The sequence below is a fragment of the Equus asinus genome, chromosome 10 (assembly GCF_041296235.1).
Source record: "Equus asinus isolate D_3611 breed Donkey chromosome 10, EquAss-T2T_v2, whole genome shotgun sequence".
Classification (NCBI taxonomy): domain Eukaryota; kingdom Metazoa; phylum Chordata; class Mammalia; order Perissodactyla; family Equidae; genus Equus; species Equus asinus.
In genome coordinates this window covers 24506567-24519555 of record NC_091799.1, presented here as the reverse complement: position 1 = coordinate 24519555, position 12989 = coordinate 24506567, and the positions used below count along the sequence as shown (strand labels likewise).

General features: G+C 37.6%; 1 protein-coding gene across 1 annotated transcript in view; it reads right to left on the bottom strand.

Annotated features, from left to right (window-relative positions):
- The window catches only part of LOC106824223 (complement C5), an 84473-nt gene that overhangs the window by 37302 nt on the left and 34182 nt on the right, over positions 1–12989 (bottom strand). Inside the window, exons 17-21 of the mRNA XM_014830413.3 lie at positions 11882–12079; positions 9879–9969; positions 8343–8416; positions 7292–7431; positions 3026–3253 (exon numbers count right to left, since the gene is read on the bottom strand). Of these exons, the coding sequence (XP_014685899.1) occupies positions 3026–3253; positions 7292–7431; positions 8343–8416; positions 9879–9969; positions 11882–12079 (731 nt within the window). The remainder of the gene's footprint in view (positions 1–3025; positions 3254–7291; positions 7432–8342; positions 8417–9878; positions 9970–11881; positions 12080–12989) is intronic.

Sequence of the window (12989 nt, the reverse complement as noted above, 5' to 3'; positions counted from 1 at the left end):
CCATCAGAACACTTTAGCAAACACTTAATTATAACATTAAAGATAAAAGCAAGGGAAGCATCAAAAATAACTATAAACACTTCATTTTGATCACAAACTCACAACACAAAACTGAATAATTTGCAACAACAATAACTTAGACAGGGAAAAGGAAAAGGATGGAACCTGCTTAGGCTAATGGAGATAAGACGTTATCAGAAAATGGACTATCTGATTTACAAGATCTTTTATACAAACCTCATCATAACCACTAAACAAAATGGGTTGAATCCTCCAACCAAAAGACACAGAATGGCTGGATGGATTAAAAAACAAGATGCAACAATATGCTGTCCCCAGGAAACACATCTCAGCTCTAAAGACAAACACAGGCTCCCAGTGAAGGGATGGAAGATGATACTCCAAGCAAATGGCAAACAAAAGAAAGCAGGCATTGCCATACTTATATCAGACAAAACAGACTTCAAGATTAAAAAAAAGGCAATGAGAGACAAAGAGGGGCAGTATATAATGATAAAAGGGACACTCCACCAAGAGGAAAAAACACTTATGAATATATATACTCCTAACACAGGAGCACCAAAGTACATAAAGCAACTATTAACAGACCTAAAGGGAGAAATTAACAGCAACACAATAATAGTAGGGGACCTCAACACCCCACTTACATCAATGGATAGATTGGCCAGACAGAAGGTCAACAAAGAAATAGTGGAATTAAATGAAAAATGAGACCAGATGGACTTAATAGATATATATAGAACATTCCATCCAGAAACAGCATAATACACATTCTTCTCAAAAACATTCTCAAAGATAGACCATATGTTGGGAAACAAGGCAAGCCTCAATAAATTTAAGAAGATTGAAATAACATCAAGCATCTTTTCTGATCATAATGCAATGAAACTAGAAATCAAGTACAAGAAAAAAGCTAGGAGAGTCACAAATATTTGGAGATTAAATGACATGCTACTGAACAACCATTGGATCAATGAAGAAATAAAAAAATATCTGGAGACAAATGAAAATGAAAATACCCCATACCAACTCTTATGGGATGCATCAAACATGGTTCTAAGAGGGAAATTCATAGCAATACAGGCCCAGCTCAACAAACAAGAAAAATCTCAAATTAGTAATCTTGAAGTACACCTAACAGAATTAGAAAAAGAAGAACAAAGTCCAACGTCAGCAGAAGGAGGGAAATAATAAAAATGAGAGCAGAAATAAATGAAATAGAAACTAAAGAAACAGTAGAAAGGATGAATGAAACTAAGAGCTGGTTCTTTGAGAAGATAAACAAAATTGACAAACCCTTAGCTAGACTCACTAACAAAAAAAGAGAGAAGTCTCAAATAAAATTAGAAATGTAAGAGGAGAAATGACAATGGATACCACAGAAATACAAAGGATTATAAGAGTATACCACAAAAAACTATATGCCAACAAATTGGATAACCAAGAAGAAATAGATAAATTCTTAGACCCATACAACCTCCCAAAACCGAATCAGGAAGAAATAGAGAAAAGGGAGCCCTCATACACTGCTGGTGGGAATGCAAACTGGTGCAGCCACTATGGAAAACAGTATGGAGATTTGTCAAAAAATTAAAAATAGAATACCATATGACCCAGCCATCCCACTTCTAAGTATCTATCCAAAGAACTTCAAATCAACAATTCAAAGAAACTTATGCACCCCTATGTTCATTGCAGCATTATTCACAATAGCCAAGATGCAGAAGCAACCCAAGTGCCTATCAGCTGATGAATAGATAAAGAAGATGTGGTATGTATATACAATGGAATGCTACTCAGCCAGAAAAAAGACAAAATTGTCCCATTTGCAACAATGTGGATGGACCTTGAGGATACAATGTTAAGTGAAATAAGCCAGACAGAGAATGACAAAAACTGTATGATTTCATTGGTATGTGAAACATAAACAAACACACAGACAAAGAGAACAGATTTGTGGTTACCAGAAGGAAAGAGGGTTGGTGTGTGGGTGAAAGAGGTAAAGGAGCACATATATACAGTGACGGATAAAAATTAGACTATTGGTCGTGAGCACAAAGCAGTCTATACAGAAACTGATAAATAATAATGTACACCTGAAATTTCACAATGTTATAAACCATTACAATCTCAATAAAATAATTAAAACAACAAAAAAAGAAACTATCCAGCATCACATTGCTAGAAAGTAGTGGAGCCAGGATTCAAACCCAGGCAGCCTGGTTCCAGGGGCTGTGCATAGAACCACGGTGCAAGGATGCATAGAACATACCTTGCCAAAAATAAGTTAATACATGTTTACTGAAGTGCATTTCGTGGCTGAAAACAGAACTTGAGAATGAAGACCTAGGAAGACCCAGTTCTGTCATTAACTAGCCGTGTGACTCTTGGCAAGGATCTCACCTTAATGAGATAACATGTGAAGACTCAACAGGCTGTGTGGGTAAATAGTACTTAACAAATGATAGCTTTCTTCCTTTTTTGTCCTGTTTACTCATTTATAAAATGGAAAATATTCTAGACTGTAAATTCTAAACTATAAATACATGGGCCGTGTCTTAGTACTGCTGTACCTCCAGTTTCTAACTTAATGTTTGGAACGTAGATTTCAAGACACACTTTCTGAATGTGTTTGGGGAAGAAAACCTGGAAGGCTATACACGAAATTGTTAAAATTTGGTATCTCTGAGTGTGGGAGTTATCGGTGATTTTTATTTTCTTCTCTGTGGTTTTTCAGTATTCCATATTTTCTGCAATAAGGAAGTATCATGGTTTTATTTAAATTTTCTAAACATGATTTCACATCTAAAGAAAAGCTATAGTAATTGTACAAAAAAACTGAGATAACCTCTGCCCCGACTCCCACAAATGTTAACATTTTGTTACTTTTATATTACTGTTTTCTCTCTCTTTCTAAATCACTTAAGCATAAGTTGCTGATAACGTTTTTTCAGAATTAAAAAAGTGTTTTTTAAAACAATCAGAAAAAGCATGTTTTTCTTACCACCACTCGTAATGTTTTTACCAAGATCTCTTTTCCAAGTGAAGTCTCCAGTGAAAAGTTGATTTTGTGGAGGCCGATTTCCAGAGGAAGCATGCTGAAGGTCACCAAGTGACTGGAGGAGCCCTCTATTCTCTGGGGCGCACACCTGGAGGGTCTGCTCCCCCCAGGGCCAACGCCTAGGCTTTCCGACGTACAGATTCCCTCCACGGGAGGCATTTTAACACAGAACTGAAAGATCACCAGTGAATTATATCAAAACACTTTATGATAAGGAAAGCATGCCCTGACCGTGTTCATCTGGACACAAACTCTCCCTTGATACTTTTAGAGCGTTACAATAACCCCTCAGATTCTAAGGCAGACGAGAAAGCTCATTTCAGACTTTTCTACACACACACCCAAGCTGCTGTATTGCTTTGCAAAGTGAAGGGATGTCTGGAAAGCTCAGCCCTGGCTCAGAAACGTCTTAGCTTCCTCAGATGCTTACCTACTAAATCAGGTGCAAAACTATTGAAGTTTTTTGTTCATATTGCCAGGACTGCGTTTGTTACACCTTCTCTTTACATGTTTGTATTTTAGACAGCAGGAGCCCCAGGCTCAGGCGCTCTCTCTGTCTTACTCATCTTTGTATCTTTTAGCTCAGCCTTTGGTACTCAACAAACGGTTTTATGAAAGACTGAAGCCTCCATCTCTTGGCGTTCAAGGCCTTGCCCAATATGCCCCCAACAAACTTTTCTGATCTTATCTCTTATTAACTTTCCACTTATACCCTATTTTGCAACCAGACTTTGGTTCCAGAAAGACCTGGGTTCAAAGGTTGGCTCTGCCTCTTACTATGTGACGAGAGCAAATCGCAAGACCCGTTTAACCCTCCATTTCCTCATCTTTGTAATGCGGATAATAACAGTACCTATCCACTTCTGACTCAAAGGGTGAATATTTTTCATCTTCTCTCCAAAGTCTAGCGGACAGAATCGAGAACTATACCCAAAAGAATAAATCCGTACATTCCAGAATAAATCAAGCAGATAAATAAGAAAGAGTACCAACATTCAACAACTAATTTGAGGAATTTCTCGAAAAATGGAAAGTTCCTTCTCCCTCTTAACTATCTTTTTGGGATCACAACAACCGGAGAGCGTGGGGCAGGACTTAGAGAGGCCTACTGGGTTCCTCAAGGCCAGTGATTCCTCCAGGATAGCAGGGGTAGGATGGGGAAGGACAGATATAGAAGAGCCATGTGATAAAATTCAACATAAATTCACTATAAAAACTGAGTAAATTGGAATAGAAAGGAATTTTAGAAAGTGATATAGAGGGGGTCAGCCCCACGCCTGAGTGGTTAAGTTTGCATGCTCTGCTTTGGTGCATGATCCTGAGGTTTTGTCAGTTCAGATCCTTGGCATGGACATGGCACTGCTCATCAGGCCATGCTGAGGCAGCGTCCCATATAGCACAACCAGAAGGACCTACAACTAGAGTATACAACTAGGTACTGGGGGGCTTTGGGGAGAAGAAGAAGAAGAAGGAGAAGAAGAAGAAGGAGAAAAGGAAGATTGGCAACAGATGTTAGCTCAGGTGTCAGTCTTTTAAAAAAAAAGCAATGTAGAATATTAATAAAACATAAACAAAAACAAAAAAACCCAGGGGCTGGCCCCCTGGCCAAGTGGTTAAAGTTCCATGCATTCTGCTTCGATGGCCTGGTTTCATGGGTTCAGATCCCAGGTGCAGACCCAATCCACTCATCAGCCATGCTGTGGAGGCATCCCACGTACAAAATAGAGGAAGACTGGCATGAATGTTGGCTCAGGGCTAATCTTCCTCAAGCAAAAAAAAAAAAAAAAAAAAAACTTCCAGCAGTGGTTCTGCTTTCAGCAGTAGCTAAGTAGTTCCTATTGGACAACCCTTCTGCAGATAACTATAAGTTCTAGATAAAATATATTTTAAGAAAAAACTCCCTGAAGTCGCTATAGAGTGGAAGAGAAGGTGACACTCAGAAGAAAGGACTGACACTGGGTAAGTGTCCTGTTTTTCACAGCTTTAAGTTGAGGGCAGACTCCATTATGCCTTGAGGAGTGGCTAACCTCCCCCCTCACCCCAACCCTGCCCCACCATAGAACCTGCTGCCTTACTGGCTGGAGGAACCAGTGGACACAATACGGGGCAGCCGCCAGAGCTAGCAGTGCAGGAGCTCCAAGTTCAGTGTATGAACTTTGCTCAAACCTGGCCGAGCCTTGAGCTACACGCATCCCAGCTAAGGCTAAGAGAACTGAAGTGAGAATTCAGAGTTTGGGTTTGAATTCAGCCAACTGCCTGCTAAAACACACAAACCAAAAGAAAGCTCTTCGGAGGAACATAACAGAATCCAGAGTCTCTATAACATCTTATTAATAAAGTCTGAGGGTCAATCAAAATTACTAATGAAAATGCACTGATAATTTAAAAATTACTTAAAATATTGCAGTACGGTGAGATGTGTGACACTTCAAACACTGTTGAGTTATCAATAATCATGTCACTGCAATTTGTAGTGCTCTGAGCAGGGGTGCAATACAATGAAAGTACTACATATGGTCTATGTCACAGCTACTCAACTCTGCTGTGGATAATATCCACACAAATGGTGTGGCTGTAAACTCTCTTCATGGACACTAAAATTTGAATTTCATATAATTTTCCCATGCCATGAAGTATTCTTCTTCTTTTCAACCTTCTAAAAATGTGAAAACCATTCTTAGCTTCTAGGCCATAAAAGAGGCAGCAGGCTAGTCTTGGCCTTTGGGCCATAGCTTGCCGACCCCTGATCTAGCACATAAAGCAAAAGGACAAAGAGATGCAAAAGATTCGATGCTGTTGGCAGGACAGTTTCTCTTACATTAACCTATAAATTCAGGACAATGCCTATCAAAATCCTAACAGAATTTTACCTAAACCTCCAAGCAATTATTTGATACTTAGAGTCTTATAACCATAGAATGTTAAAAGGTTTTGATTTCAATATATGAACACATTTTTCTTGCACCAAAGTGTGATAGGGTAATCAATAGAAGACATTCAAGCTTAAAATATATAACATTAGGAGAGTGGAATGGAAATATGAGTTCACAGTGAGAAAAGAATGATATATAATCTGTTGTCTATAGGAATTTATTTTGGAATTTTTAAATGGGTTGGTATGGTATTTAGATTCTGCTGGATACATTTAAAAGTTTGATATAACCACTTTATTTTAAAAATATCAATACATAAATATTCCCAAAGTTATAGATTTGCATTTTTTTGAACTTATGATGAAAAATTTTAGATGCCAATTTAAAAACATGTCCATGGGTCTATAGTTTTTCCAAAAAAAATTTTAGGGAGTATGTAAGGAAAATTTTTGAAGACCACTGAAATACTCATCTCCAAGAATGAAATTAGAGCTTTTTAAAAAATATAGTTAGATTTTTGGACCACATTGTGTTCCCATATAAAGTTTTGCAATTGTGATTTTCAAGTGAAATCGGTCAGCCTCTTGTATAATTCTCTTTAGAGGCACGCTGGCAAAAAGACAAATGGTGGGTCTGACCATGGTTGAAGTTTTTCACGGAGTGTATCCTGGAGCAAGAGAGAATCAAGGGAGTTGAAACCACTTTAACCAGTGTGATTATAATGGTGGCTTATGAATTCTAACCTGAACAAGGAAAGAAGTAAAGATAGAACAGGGCTAATGGACAATTAAAAAGTGGTGGAGTCAACGGATTGGAGGTTTCAATGATGCTGTAGAGCTGTAGCTATGAAGCAACAAGGTGAATGACAGGAAAGGGTAGCAAGGAGGTTGTGATCTGTTGGTGAGATGTGTGAAATCAAGATTTCAGAGGGGATGACAAGATCTACAAAGTGAGGATGAGTATGAATGGCTAAAATGGAGGAAAGGAAAGGGTTGTTAGAGGCAAGGAGATGAAGGAACTCGGAGTCCAGGGGGATAAATGAACTAAATGTGAACTCACCTTTCCCTGAACCTCCCAGCACACTGATTATCTTACAGACGTCTATTCTTTAAATTGGAGTTGTATGAATACTTGTCTTAACCCTTCCTCCTTTCTTCATCCCTTCACTTATTAAGCAGCACATCTAGTACAACATTCATTGTAAGTGCTCAGTTTATATTGTTGAACTGAGCTGAATTTTTATTCCTTGAGTATATGATAATCCCATTAATAGAATTCTCAGAAAATTGGAGAATTCTTTTTCCATTTATTTGAACATACCATACATACTACTTACCTGCATCCCAGATGTCCTATAGTTGTAAACAGTTCCTTTCAATTGTATCTGTTCCCCTCGCACAACAGAATATGGTATATTCATTTCCAGGAAGACGTCTTTGAACACTTTTGCCTTGAGAGTATCAGCAACACATATACCTTTAGCCCAGAGTGAAAGCCAAGTAGAAGCATATTAGGGAATTCCTACAATGCTTTATTAGTACTAAAATGTCTCACATTTGCTTTGCTTCAAGGAAAAAGAAATATCAGATCCTGTCTTCCTCTGCACTGTCATCCCATGTTCTTGAATTTTCTACTCATTGATTTTTTTATGGAGATATAATTAACATATAACATTATACTAGTTTCAGGTGTACTACATAATGATTCAGTTTTGTTTATGCTGTAAAATGATCACCACAGTAAGTCTAGATAACATGCATCACCATGCATAGTTACAAATTTTTTTTCTTGCGATGAGAACTTTTAAGGTCTACTTTCTTATCATCAATCTTTATTTAAATAATTATTGGTATTAACAGAAAACTTCATTTGTCTAACAAATATTTCTATTTAAGGCATGAGAACATTTACCAACTAAAGCACCAAATCTGGTTTTTTTAGATATTTAGTATTGGTTCCATTTGATGGGTAAAAAATTTTGTTTGTGGAAACCAAGATTTTGTAAAAATGAAAAATAGCAAACAAACAAACAAAACCACCCCAGGAGTTACTTATAAAGTATCTGCATTAAATCACCACAAAAAAGGATCATATGAGGCAGAAGTTGTATATTTGTTTCTAACTCTACTCAAGCTCCCAGTCACTAAGAAAAAGCAAAGACAAATGGAGACTTGACATCAGCATTTATAAAATGATGACTAACAGAAGAGCAAAAAAAGAAACTGATATGGTCAAAGACATGGGCCTATCCAAGTCTTTTTGTACTATATTAAAAAGAATATTTTAATAAATCACGTCACTTAAGTCCTGGATAAATTAAATAGACAATAACAAAAAACTACATTTTGCTAATCAAATCATTCCTTAAATAACATAAGCTTGCTTACCACTATTTGAAATGCCAACACCTTGTATTTCCCAGGTAGTTAGAGAATCAGGTAGCACAAATTGCAGCTGGTTTCTGAAAGTTAAAATGTTGATATTCAAATAGAGGGGAACATTGATTAACCCACCCTGAGAGCATTCATTAACAGAACTTTTGCTTCATACTACTTTGGAAGACAGAAAAAAATCACAAGACAAAATCACATCAGGTATTAAGGAAAAATCAAGCAGGAAAATATATTAAGTAACTCTCCTACTTGTTCTATGTTTTTAGATATTTCACTTGTATGATAATTCAAATTCAGAAGGATACCTTTGAAACACTGCTTATTCAAAACATACAAAACAAAGAAAAAATTATGTCCATTGGGTAGTATGTTCTAAAATAGGGGAGCAAAGTAATGCATCTCAACATGGCTCACAAAAAAGTTGACATAACTAAAATTTTCTGATGAAGATTAAGCTTAGATATTTGTTTATTTCATTCAGTAAGTGGCAATTGTCCACAAACTTGGTGTCAGGCATAGGGCTAAACACTGAGTATACAGCACTCATAAGATACAGCCCTGCTCTCAAGCAGTTTACAGTCTAGTGGAAGAAAGAGTTAAGTAAATAAATTGCAGTTCACTGTTAGAACTGTACCAATCAAGCATTTTCAAAGTTCAGAGGCAGTATCATTGATTCAACACAATCATTGTATGTTAGTGCCTCTACAAGATGACCCTATGCGAAGTCCTTGATATAAAACAGTAATTTGAATTTAGTCTTTGTCCTGGAGGCATTTACATCTTAATGTGGAAGACAGTCAGGTAAACAGCCATTACCATACTGTGTGCTACGTGCAACAGGGTTAATCGGGAGAGGTGATCCATCCAACCACTTGTAGGATAGTGGACAGTGGTGGGAAGGCTTACAAAAGGAAGTGCTAGCCAAGGGGCAATGTCAGACGAAATGGCCAACACTGGGGAGGAAGAATTAGAAGGGACAAGGGTAGAGACGAGGAGACCCGTTAGAAGACTGATGCCAGGCCCTAAACTCGGTGCCTTGACTGCTCCTTGGAGAGTCGGTGCTTAGAGCCCTCGGAGGGAGGGCAACGCTCAGGGACTCAGCACTGCTCATCACTGTTTCCAGTGCCTGGTACAGAGGAGGCATTCCACAGAACCGTGTCGCATGAAGGACTCTGACAAGAAAAGGAACTTGCTTCTTCTTAATCAATGTTTGTTTTATGGTACATATATTTCAGTTGGAAAACAGCTGCTTAATACAGCATATAGCACAGTTGTGCTCAGTAAAGGTTTACTGAAGTGGAATGAAATTAAATGGAATAGCAGCCTTCTTCCCCAGGAGTTCCTCAGGCCCTGGAACCAATTACTAGAACAAAGCACATAAAAGAAGCAAAACAAAACAAAATTTGACCAAGTGGTATTATCGTCTTAACTCTTAAATAAACTATTGGGAAACGGGTAGTTTCCAGATTTTTGGCCACAATTTTTGCATTTCCCCACCTTTTTCAGAGGAATGTCAAAGAGGTACAATACCTTTTGAGGACGTGATGAACTTCCCATAACCAGCTTTCTGGAAAATAGCTCCTTATTTCTGGCTTCGTTACTGGTAACAAGGTCTTTATATCTGGGGAAATAAATATAGTTGATTACAGAAAAACAACAAATTCTACTTAGAGCTGAATTTTAAACTATGGATTATTAATCTATAACAAGCATCTCTGAGAGGTCAAGAAAACATTTTGCTTAGTGATTTCGAAATAGAACTACACAGGCCTTGCAATTTCTCCACTAACAACACTGACAAAACAAATAAAGCACAAAAATATCTTGAATGATTTGTTTCTTGAATTGCTAGATGTTTAGCGTTCCTGAGATTATACGAGATACTGATCAGTCTATAAAGTTATTTGCATTTTTGTAATTAGAATAATTGTGTTTATATTATAAAATAGGGAGATTTATGTGATTCTCTGCCCTAGCTCAAGAATTTATTGACATTTCCTTTAATAAAAATGGACAGAACTTCTGCTTCTGTCCAAGATGCACTAATAAGGCCCAGAGGTACTCTTCTGCTTTAAAAAAATAGGAAACCAGGCACACGATACAAAACGGTTTTCAGACAGTAGAGCATAAGTGACCCAGGACTGTGATCCCTGAGAGAAGGGAGACAGATCAACTGAACCCTGAAATCGTGCAGGTTTACTGGCTGGAGGCAGTGCATAGGCTGCCGGGCAGGGAGAGGAAGCACGCAGACCCTTGCAGAGCTGTTGCAACACAGATGGGAGTTTTGCGAGGCCAAGCCATCTAGAAGGAGGGGCAGAGTCCCAGAGAGGAAGGAGCTGCAGAGACTAAGTTCCATGGAGCTGAAGCTAAAGCAGATGAGGATAGCTGAAAAATTGGACAATGAAAAATCTAAGTACTAGATTGTTCATGAAAATGCTTCTCATAAAAAGCAAAAACCTGAAAACAACCTAAATATATCCAATGAACTGATTTTGGGAAACAGCCACAAGAATTGGTGTTTGCAGAAATATATCCATTCAGATGGACGATGTTTAAGACATACTATTAAGCAAAACAATCAGATTGTGAAACAGGAGCTGTCATTCTGCTTTCACTGGTTTTCTTTTAACTATACACAAATGAAAAAAAAAAGTCCTAAAAGTTCTAAAAGCACATTAATGAGAGTTCTATAAATTCTGAAAACATATTGAGGTTGAAACTGAAATAAGATTTCAACTTTATGTACGTATGCTAGATTTAGAAATCTTTTGCTGTATTTGGTTAGTAAAGGCATAAACAGAATTTTTAAAGGCTGTAATATCACAAAATCATAGAACTGTAGAACTCAAAGGCGTAGGGGAGATCATCTGGCCCAAGGTTCTTGGTTTAAAAATAAGGAGGTTAAGGCTCAGAGAAGATAACTAATCATTAAGGTTTAAACAATGAGTCAGCGGTTAAGTCCACACGCTCAGCTGGGCAGCCCAGGGTTTCGCCGGTTCGGATCCTGGGTGCGGACATGGCACTGCTCGTCACGCTACGTTGAGGCGGCGTCCCACATGACACAACTAGAAGGATGTGCAACTGAGATATACAACTATGTACCAGGGGGATTTGGGGAGATAAAGTGGGAAAAAGAAAAAAAAAGATTGGCAACGGTTGTTAGCTCAGGTGCCGATCTTTAAAAAACAAAACAAAACAAAACAATGAGTCAGCTTTAAACTTGTCCTGGATCTTGACTATAAACTAGTGCACTCTGCTCTGTATGTATATATGTGTGTGTGTGTGTGTGTATATATATATATATGTTTGTGTGTGTATATATGTACATAGTATACATATATGTATATAGTATATATATACACTATATATATCTCTGTTGATTCCCCAAAATAACTTTTTTCTTACAGGCATTTACAAACTATCTTTTCTACTTTCTATTTTCAAAGAGCATGAAAACTGCCTTTCTCAGCAGCATAAAATTACACAAAATTCCTCATATTGGGCAGAATCCTGATAGAAAATGTCAAACTTACGCAGCCTTCCCAATTGTATATGTTTATGAGATTCGTTAGCACGGAGCTGTTCTGCAATGGCACAGCAATCCTTGAAGACTTGGACGCATCTTGGGCCTATCGTAATCCGCGCTGCTCGCTGCTCACAGGTTTCAAAATCATTCAGAAAGGCTCCATCGTAACAACATCTCTTTATCTTTGCATGTTTGTATTTAGCAACTGAAATGGTAAGAATACAAGTGCCTTTGATTCTGAAGAGAGTCATAACACCTTAGGCTTAGAAGGAATCTCAAAGGATACCCACTTCCTACTGCCCTATAATGCCTCTCCCCACAATAGCCATGGCTAGTTGACTGACCAGCCTCCCTTTGGAACTACTTTAGGGAGAACGTGGCTTCATGAGGTCATCTATTCCAATTCACACTAAACGGTTAAAGGGCTTCCTGCAACTAAGCTCAATGAACTAACTCTTGAAACTGTCTCCTTGCGTTCAGCACCCTTTGAGTAAAATAAGTCAACCATCTGAGAAGCCTTCCAATATTTGAAGGTAGCTCTCATCACTTGACAAGTGTTTCCTTCTTCAAGCTAAATATCCTAATTTTTCAGACACTTCTTCTATGTTATGGTTGTGGACCCTCACTGGTAGCATCATTCTTCATCATAGGCACTCAAATTAATCGGTGTCTCTCTTTTCACAGCGTTAGAACTTAGAATGAAAATAACTCATATACAAATGGAAGGAATTATATTCCTGTAAGAGTGACTGTTAGTTGAACTCAGGTCACAGACTCCCAGTTCAATGTTTTTGCTATTGTAACATTGCCAGTTATCATATTTCTATTTAAATAGTTTTAAAATAATTTCTATTAGACATTTCCCAAAGAATAATCCAAAATACCATTAAGTGCTTAATATACGAAATAGAAGAGAGAGATGTCCGGGTACACCCCAACGTCAATCAAATGATGGGTTTTGTCAGAATACAATGGAAGAATATGATTTTAATTGCTAGATGAAGTTTGTAGAGAGGAAATATTTGTGACAAATAAAAGTTAATCTTTTAGACTTTAGAGATAGAAATACTAAAGATTAATTTTCAGATTAAAGTTATGACAAATGAACTGTTGGA